General features: G+C 33.5%; 1 protein-coding gene and 1 long non-coding RNA gene across 2 annotated transcripts; one reads left to right on the top strand and one right to left on the bottom strand.

The window, feature by feature from the left end:
• Positions 1–2,142: 2,142 nt before the first annotated feature.
• Positions 2,143–2,978, top strand: LOC122722075. The gene is made up of 2 exons (XM_043951727.1): positions 2,143–2,324; positions 2,540–2,978. The coding sequence occupies exons 1-2, from the start codon at positions 2,143–2,145 to the stop codon at positions 2,976–2,978; spliced, it is 621 nt and encodes a 206-aa protein (XP_043807662.1).
• A 3,438-nt stretch (positions 2,979–6,416) lies between these two features.
• LOC122722049 lies at positions 6,417–9,013 on the bottom strand. Its single transcript, XR_006348910.1, has 3 exons — positions 8,169–9,013; positions 7,160–7,230; positions 6,417–6,848 (listed from the first exon to the last, which is right to left on the bottom strand). It is a non-coding gene; the product is annotated as an uncharacterized LOC122722049 (long non-coding RNA).
• Positions 9,014–9,516: the final 503 nt, after the last annotated feature.

Below are 9,516 nucleotides of genomic sequence, written 5' to 3'. Positions count from 1 at the left end.
CCAGGGGACAGAACCTTGCTCTGTTTCATGCAAACTTTGCCCAAAAACCTACAACATGTATATCAACTACTCCCAACTAGCACATACACATATATATGCACAAAGGGGTCTCAAACTATCTTAAACCCCAAACAAACATAGCACATAATACTTAAACATGAAAGATCACCAAAAACCTCACCTACACCTAAACATGCATACTACCCATACAAACTTCATAAAACCGTCAAAAAGCAACAAAGAAGGTTCAGGATCTGTACTTACCTCTTCTAAACAAGAGATTACACGATCCTAACGTGGAGATAGAGAGAAATCCGTTCTCAACCTCTCCAAGCTTCAAACTTTGTTCTTTTTGCTTAAAACCTTCAAAAATCATCAAAACTCTTAAAACCTTGGAAAGATTTGAAGGAAATCATAAAAACCATGAAAGTCAACGTGAGAGAGGCTGGAACTCACCTCTGGCTGCAAGTGGAGGAGAAATAGCCTCCTTCCACCGACCCTTGGCCCTTTTATAGGTGGCTGGCTATACCACCTTCGGCAGCCGAACGTGAATCCGAAACCATGCAATGTTCGGCGGCCGAAAGTGACCTTCGGCGGCCGAACCTTTGCATTTCTCCCTTATTGCTTTTCTTTCAACACTCATTTCCTTTCACTTGAAAACATTCAAAACTCTTAAAACACACATGAAAACATATGGCTTACCCTTCTCGAGGGTTCCGACACTCGAGATTCCACCGAACTACAGGAATTCCGAGGCCGGACTCGAGTCGGATATTACAATTTATGTTCAAACCAGATATCTTGTGACAAAAGGATTAATAAAATGTTCTATTTATTAGGATTTATCTAACTATCAATTCTCATATTAGTTGGATAGTCATACATATTGTTAGAGACCGCTTATGATTTATGACTTTATTGAACTGGACTTATTGTCAATTAATGTGAGGCTATTGGGTCATACACAAAAAAAAATCATTAATGTGTTATGTCATATTAATGGACTAAGAGCCCGTTAGTATAATTAATAATAATATTAATAAAAATATTATTATTATTAATATTAATTATTTATAATTATTATAAAATAATAATATTTAAAAAAAATTGCAACCTATCTATAATTATTATAAGATAATAATAGTTACAGATAAAAAATTTTTTCATTTTCTTTTGAAAATAATTTATTGCATAGATATATTGATATTGTGATTATGTGTCTGTTATAATGATCATCACTCTTTTACAAAAAGGAAAAGAGTGAAAAATGAAAAGATTTTGAAAAAAACGAGTGAATTGAAAATATATTCTTTGAGAGCTTTACAGAAAGTGCGAGGAGAATTTTTGTGATCATTTTCTGTATTGCAGATTTGGAGCACATAACTAATCCATCTGTTCAGAGAATTAGCACTCCAGACGAAAACGTTCATGTGAATAAAACGAGTGATTTGAAAACACTTTCTTTGAGAGTTTTACAGAAAGTATGAGGAGAATTTTTGTGATCATTTTCTGTATTGCAGATTTAAAACACATAACTAATCCCTCCGTGAGAGTTAGCACTGCAGATGAAAATATTCATGTAAATACCATTAAGGATATTCATTTTTCCTATTAAATCATGTATTCTTCAAAAATATAAACATAACTCATATTTTTCAGTTCATCTTAAATTCGAGTCAAGAAAATTCTACAGATCGTTACTTAAAATAGATTTCTATGTTGGAGATACATCAAATAATGATGCTGAAAATTCATCATCATCTTTTTCAGATATTGATGATTATATTTCATATGATAATGAGTTTGCAGTGTAAACACAAGCAATTAATCAATAATTTCTTAGAAATAAGATGGTTTTGCAGCAAATACAAGATCAACATCGAGTTTCTAGAGGTGGTTATGTTCTAAGTCATCTAGTAATCAATCGAGATCGTGGCTGATCGTAATTTATTTCTGAATTATTTTTCAGATAATCCACGATTCAATGATGTAATGTTTTGTCGACGATATAGAATGTCTCGAAATTTATTTCTTTGTATTGTTGATGCAATAAAAGCTCATGATACATATTTTGAACAATAAAGAGATGCAGTAGGTAAAATTGGATTATCTACTCTTCAAAAAATCACAGCTGTGTTTTGAATGTTGGCGTATGGTTTGCCGGATGAATATGTGAAAATTTTGGAGTCCACTGCAATTGAAAGTCTAAAGATATTTTGTCGAGCCATCATTGAGGTATTTGGTGAGCAGTATCTGAGATCACCAACTGCTGAGGATGTTGCAAGGCTTCTTTATATTGGTAAGCAACGTGGCTTTCCTGGAATGTTAGGTAGTCTCGATTGCATGCACTGGAAATGAAAAAATTGTCCTACTGCATGGGCTGGCCAATATACAAGTCGTAGTGGATCGCTAACAATTATTTTAGAAGCTGTAGCTGATTATGACTTTTGGATATGACATGCATATTTTGGAATGTCTGGCTCTAATAACGATATTAATGTTTTGGAGTCATCGCATTTATTTTCCGACTTTGCTAAAGGTATTGCTCCTCCCGCTCATTATGTTATTCAAGGAAAAGTATATATCCGAAATGGTCAACTATTGTGCAAACTATTCGTGAACTACAAATAAGGAAGAAGTATTTTGCAATAAAACAAGAATCATGTCAAAAAGATGTTGAACGTGCTTTCGGAGCGTTGCAGTCACGTTTTGCAATAGTTGCAAGGCCATCACGTTTTTTGAAAGAAGAAGTGTTGCATGATATTTTAACTACATGTATTATCATGCATAATATGATAATCGATGATGAAAGTGACCTTAGTGCACCTATTGAAGACGGTAGAGAATTTTTAGATTCAACTGTTGAAATGGTTGTCGATGAAACTACTCGATTTGATCATTTTTTGGCTCGACACAAAAAAATTAAAGATAAAGATGCTCATTTCGCACTTCGTAATGCATTAATAGAGCATTTGTAGGAGTAATATACGAATTCAAATGATCATATAAATTAGCTTGTATTTTTTATTGATAATTTGATATGTATGAGTTTATTTTATTTTTAATTTGCTAATTAATATTTAATTAATGTATATTTATAATTAATGTTTAAGTAATTTTTTTTTATAATTAATACTTAATTAATATATTTTTATTTATTTATAATAAATTTAAATATTTAAATATTAAATAAAAATATAAAATATATAAATATTTAGGGTGAATATATAAAATTATATAAATTTTTTGAGTAAAATATATAAATAAAGTTAAAATAAAATAAATAATATAATATTAAAAAAAGGATATAAATAAAATATTATTTTTTGGTGTTAAAAATAGCAAAAAAGGTTAAAATAATATTGATCTGTTTTAATATTTTGCATTAAAATAGTACAAAAACATGGTGCAGGAAACGAGTTTTTAAGGGTAACCAAATAAAAGTTAATTCAATCTTCATTCACAATCCCAGCTCCAATCACCTGAAAGACAACCATAGTACCACTGCAGCTGCCGCGTGCGCCGCCCTAGGAGATGGAGGATGAGGTCGTATTCTGATCAGACAATACGTCAATGAACCGCAGCTTAACATCAAATTCAACAGCAGTATTTAATTCCATCCAACGCGCATAAAAAGAAAAGCATAAGCTATCTAAACCATTTCCTTGTGAGAACGTCGTAAGAATGAACTGAATTGGTGACTCCGGCCAATCCTACAAGAAATAAACAGAGCAATTTGAGAGACAAAAAATAAGCAACCTATCAGGGGGGAGGGAGGGATGAAAGAGTCCTAACTGATGCCGGGGACGCGGGAAGAACCGCCACCCTCAATGGCGGTGGCACCTCCGAAAAGAATTAACCGGGGTCCATGAGCGTTGGTGGGGGCAACAGCCGTTAAGGTATGACCGCATCGGGGGACCAGGAGCATCTTCATCTGTGTCCCAATAAGTCTTCCAAGGGACGATAGGTGGGAGCCGGGTAAAGCCACCGCTTCGAAGCCATTGCAGAAACGAGGCAAGGATCAGAAAATCTGAATGTCGTTATAAAACAGAATATGGATCCTTAAGATCGGAGAACCACGGTGGCAGATGTGGTGGTGCGGCCCGGGCTAAACGCTCCGAACCATGGTTCCTCCCTTTTCCAAATTATTAAATATTTATCTCATAATAAAAAAGAATATAAATAAGGGAATTTAGGTTGAAGATTGCAGAAGCGAAGCTGACATTCCTGCGAGAGGGAATTGCGAAAAAAATAAAAGGTTCTGGCTGAGTAACAGTCAATAGCCTTAAAGTTGACAAGAAAGAAAACAAAAAAAAAAAACCTTAAAAGGTAGTCCTTTCCTTTCTTTTTTAACATTTAAATCCGATTGTCAACGGTCGAAAGGGAATCGCGGTTTTAAATTTTGATATGATCGTATTTCAGAGTCCGTTTAGTATTGGATTTGAACATAAGAAAAATGCTTTTGAAAAAAATATCAGTTTAAAAAATATATTTTATTATTTTAATATATTTATTACTATATTATAATATTAAAAAATGATTTTAAATAATATTTTTAAAAAAGTTTTTTTTTTTTTCAAACGATAGTTTTAACAATAATGTCGTATGTGGGAGATGAATCAAGCGTGGATGTGGCCGTTCCTGGACAAAGGGAAGCCCCAAAACATTCATGGAAAACGTTATGGTTGTTTGTTTATTAATTCTGAGGGATCAACGCAAGATGACTAGTTGATGTTGAATTGATTTGGTACAACTTGAATATCTGACGCCACTTTTGAGATTGTTGTTATTATTCTAGAGAATTTAACCAAGTCAAGAATGTCAAGGTTCCAGACGAATCCAGAGTCCCACTAACTGACGAAACGAAAATCACACAATGGAAAGGACCTTGTTCGTGGGACTTTGAAATTACCTAATCATTTTTCAATTTCTTTTAACTTATTGAATATTTAAACTCAATTAAATCTCATAAAAATAATAAAATACAAAATTATACAGTAAAAAAAAGTGTAAAATACACGCGCTATTTTTTTTTTTTGTCGAAAGCCATTTAAATAGCAGCATCAATTTAGACATAATCAACAAACAAGTAATGAAAATAAGGAGATATCCGTGGCGAGGATGATAAATTGTTCAAGAACAATTGGCACGAGGAAGATGATAGACAATGGATTTTCAACTTTTATGAAGCAAGCAGTCAGAGCTCATTTTCTCAATTCACAATCAAATTGGAGAGAGAAGGAAAAAGCTTAAAGATTAAAAAGTAATTTATTATTATTATTTACGGCAAGTTGCTATTGGTGCAATCAATAGACACACTGCTCTTAGGAAACAATGCTTGAGCTTCAACAATCACCCAAAATTTCAAACGGATGATATTGTGAAGTGGATGAGGATGAAGAGACGATAAATAAAACGAACTCTTGCTTTTGAAATTGAGAAGTCCTGTTTTCTCTCAACTTTTAGCTAGTCAATTTATCAAATTATCAACAGATTATCTTTTTACAAACAAATTGATTTTGAATAATTCAAAGAACAATTAGAATTTAGTTTTTAGATCTCCCAAAAATCAAGATTCATCTGTATTGAAGAAAAATTGGGTTTCTTTAATCCCGATAATTTAGGAAAAACAACGCATAATTAAAATTTTACACAAACTTTATGGGGAAAATCCATAACTTTCAGCTTTAAATGATTAGAAAGAAACTAGACAAACACACGCAATGTCTTCGAAATTTGAGTGGAGAAGAGTTTTGGATCATCGAGTTCATCTTATCGCAACACCACCCGCCTAATGTTCGGCCAAGAGCATGAGACTTGGATCTAGTTACTAAGACTTCGGTTAGCCGAAACCTAGTTCCAACTTTGCAGCAACCTTCGCTTAACTTACAAAAACACATGATAGTAAGGAAATAATGTGCTCTTCTTGATTGAATTTATGTGGAGAACAACCTATAATGGTGGTGATAGGTGAGATGATAGTCGTTACTGAAAAAGAATGTAGAAAATTGGAGAAGATGAGCACAATGAGTAGTTTTTCATTCAAGTAGAGCACAAGCAGCAAGAATCAGTCCACTTGATTCTCTTTTTTTAATAGACCTACGTGTGTTTGATCTATGTAAAATTAGTTGTTATTTAGTGAATTCAGGTGTTCAATAAGTTTTCTTTAATATATATATATATATATATATATATATATATATATTCAATAAATTAATCCCAAATAGTAAAAGGGTGTGAAAATGCGCTTCACCAAACAAATTGGGTAGGCTTCCATGGCAAGAACGTTACCCATTACCAGATCCGGCATCTGATTGCTAATGTTGTATTGCACCAGGTTATTAGCTCAATTAGTAACCACCAGAAAATAATAATAATAATCATTATTCTCAGTACAAGTTCTGAAATTTCTTGAATTTTGTCAATTTCACTGGTAACCGCTAAATCTGAATCAAGTTCGATCCCAAGTACATACAACACTCCACACAACAGTAATTCAAAAAGATGCAGCTACATGCTGGAAGCTGTTTATGTTCATCATATAATACAGCATCAATAGGTGCATGTGCATCCTTGTCCAATTAAAGGAAAAATGTGCGTCATGGGAGGAATCCTTTCATGGTTTCGTGGTTAGATGAAAAAATGCTATGCATACTAAAGACCAGAATGCCGAGCAGATACTTTATAGAAAGGCACAAAAATTTATCAGGGACATGGATTAGGGAACCTTGCATGAACCTTGTTGATATCTTCAATTATTTCTGGTGTCAGCTGGATCTTGCAACCGTTAAGAGTCTCTTGGAGCTGCCATGAGCTGGTAGCTCCAAATATGGTGCTTGCAACAAAAGCTGCAAAGAAATAATTAATGGATATCGTGTCAACTAGTAAATTCTAAACAATGGAATTCTAAAAGAATTAAAATGCCACTTCCTAATTATTAAATTTCCTAAATAAAACAAACTTAGTTTCCTTTTACTGCATCAGGAACTCTTCCAAATTTGTTGGAAGAGTTGATTATGGGAAACTTGTCTGTGTCTGTGTGTGTGTGTGTGTATATATATAAAAGGAAAAATGTGTGTCGCAGATTAAAAATAATAATAACAATTATGCACATTCATGCAACTGCAACTGTACAAGCACATAGAGAGATTTGTTATACCAATTGCAAGAAAGACAGGATGAAGACCGTGGTTTTTCGCAATAACAAGGTATTCCTGCAGATATATGGAGCTGGAGACAAAATAAGTAATAATAATAATAATAATGCTAAAAGTTAACTAGTGATCTGATTCAAGTATAGAAATGTTTTGTAATTAACAAAAGTAAGCTGAGAACCACAGGCATCATACAAAATTATTTGCATGCTAACCATAAGTTTTTTTAAAATCCAGTCTTCTTTCTAGCTATGATACAAGGTCAAGCTTTAACAAATACAGAAGCAACATGCACAAGAAACACACCTTCCTTCACATAAAGGTTTTCTTAATTTCAGAATTGAAGAGGGGAAAAAACCTTCAAAGCCCCTAAATTATGTCTATTGTTGCTATTAATCTCTAGAACCAAATGTATCCTAGTGAGGCAACCTTAAACACGCTCACTGAGTGCTGCAAGATGCGAGTGGTCACTCACTTCATGATAACTTGGATTTAATAAGAAAATGTAAATAATGTGATAATTAACGTTTCTTCCTCAAGTTGTACTTCTTTTTTTCCTCAACGAATAATACAATACACCTGTGAATTCTTTTTATACATTTCCTTGCTGACTTGGACTTTCATTGCCCATTTATCCAATATTTCATTTTTTTGGAGTTAAATTCATAGTCAATTACACCAAATCAAGGAGTTGACTAGGAAGAACTAATACAATAACTCATTCAATTCAAGGGCTAAAAAACAAAATATGCATCATTCCAAGAGCTCTTTAATGATGCAGATGACTTTTCAATATGGTTATTTCTCTAATCAGTTCAAAGAAGATAATATGCACCTATACAATTTATCGCAATAAAGAAAAGTACAGGGAGAGACAGAGGTAGTGATGCAGTTCCCATTTTCCAGTGCAAATATATATATTCCTTAAATTACATGTCTCTAGTCATTGGTCAATATCTTATAGAAAGAATTCCCATGCTTCACTGAAGTTTAAAGTTGTAAACGTCTGCTCACCATAGTAGCTGCTTTTATCATATTATTTGATAGGTTGTATCTTGATTCCCCTTCTGGATATCTTCCTGAAAAGGAGAATTAAGAAATACTCTAAAAGAGAAGAAATGGAGAGAGAGAGAAGGGTGGGAGCCTGGGAAGGATTGTTTGTAGTCTACAGATGACTTTTATATCATAAATAATAAAGAAAAACAAATTATATGATCAACCTTTGAAAAGATTTAACCGGGCATTTGCTGGACCTTCATTAGGTGCAAAATACTTCCCAGAAAGTATGCCCATGGCCAGGGGGCTGTATGCCAATAAGCTGGTCCTGAAGAAGTTCAAGCATATAATTGAGGTAAACAATTATTAGATTGAGGGGAATCTCTGAGAACAATTTTCAATAACAAAACCACACCAACGTTAGATCACATGCAGTAGATTTCACTTGACAAAAGTAGCTTTCGATAAACATTGGAAGAAAATACACAATACACAAAATTGTGCTAAAGCTACTTCCCGTTAAACGCCTCACACAATAATGGAGTGAGGTTGAAGAGAGGAAAGGACATTTTAATTGTGATAGCGAGAGATTCACTCCGTTCTGCTTGTAGCAACTGCCAAAATTCTCCGCTGACTGCAACCGTGGTTCGTGGATAGGATTACAACTCAATAAGAAGCTTTGTAAATCGCCTAATGAGGACCTTGGTGGTCGTCTTTACCATCGGGGATGTAGCTCAAATGGTAGAGCGCTAGCGTTGCATGCGAGAGGTACAGGGTTTGATCCCTTGCATCTCCATTAAGTCCTTTCTCTTTAAGGGTTAAGATTATTTTTAACGGGAAATAGAGCCGGCTTGTATCTCGAATTCACAACTCCACGATCTATAGCCCTTACAAAAGTAATACTATGTCATGTTTATTTTTGTTCACATTATAAAATCAACTAATTTTCTAAATACATTACAGAAAATAGAGCTGGCTTGTATCTCGAATTTACGACTCCACGCACGATCTATGGCCCTTACAAAAGCAATTTCTCACTATGTCATGTGTATTTTTGTTCACATTATAAATTCAACTAATTTTCTAAAGACATTTGATGATTCGGTCTGGATCCATCAGATTTTCAAATAAATTTCTGTTAATACATTTTGTTAGGTCCCAATTAAAGCTAAAGAAATTTGATAAAGAAATAGAAAATTTGTATGTTTTTCATTTCATGAATACCGTTGCAAATACATGGAATTTAATAGGAAAAGTAAAGCAATAACTTAATCCTATTCTAATGGCCCATAATCGACACTTATGAGATTTTATTGCCAAGTTTTGCTAACTGCTAATTGACTCAGCAATTTAGACACTAAAAATA

Source organism: Manihot esculenta, chromosome 16 (genome assembly GCF_001659605.2).
Source record: "Manihot esculenta cultivar AM560-2 chromosome 16, M.esculenta_v8, whole genome shotgun sequence".
In the NCBI taxonomy this organism is placed as follows: Eukaryota; Viridiplantae; Streptophyta; class Magnoliopsida; order Malpighiales; family Euphorbiaceae; genus Manihot; species Manihot esculenta.
The sequence above is the reverse complement of the archived record's forward strand: the minus strand, read 5'-3'. Positions and strand labels throughout refer to the sequence as shown.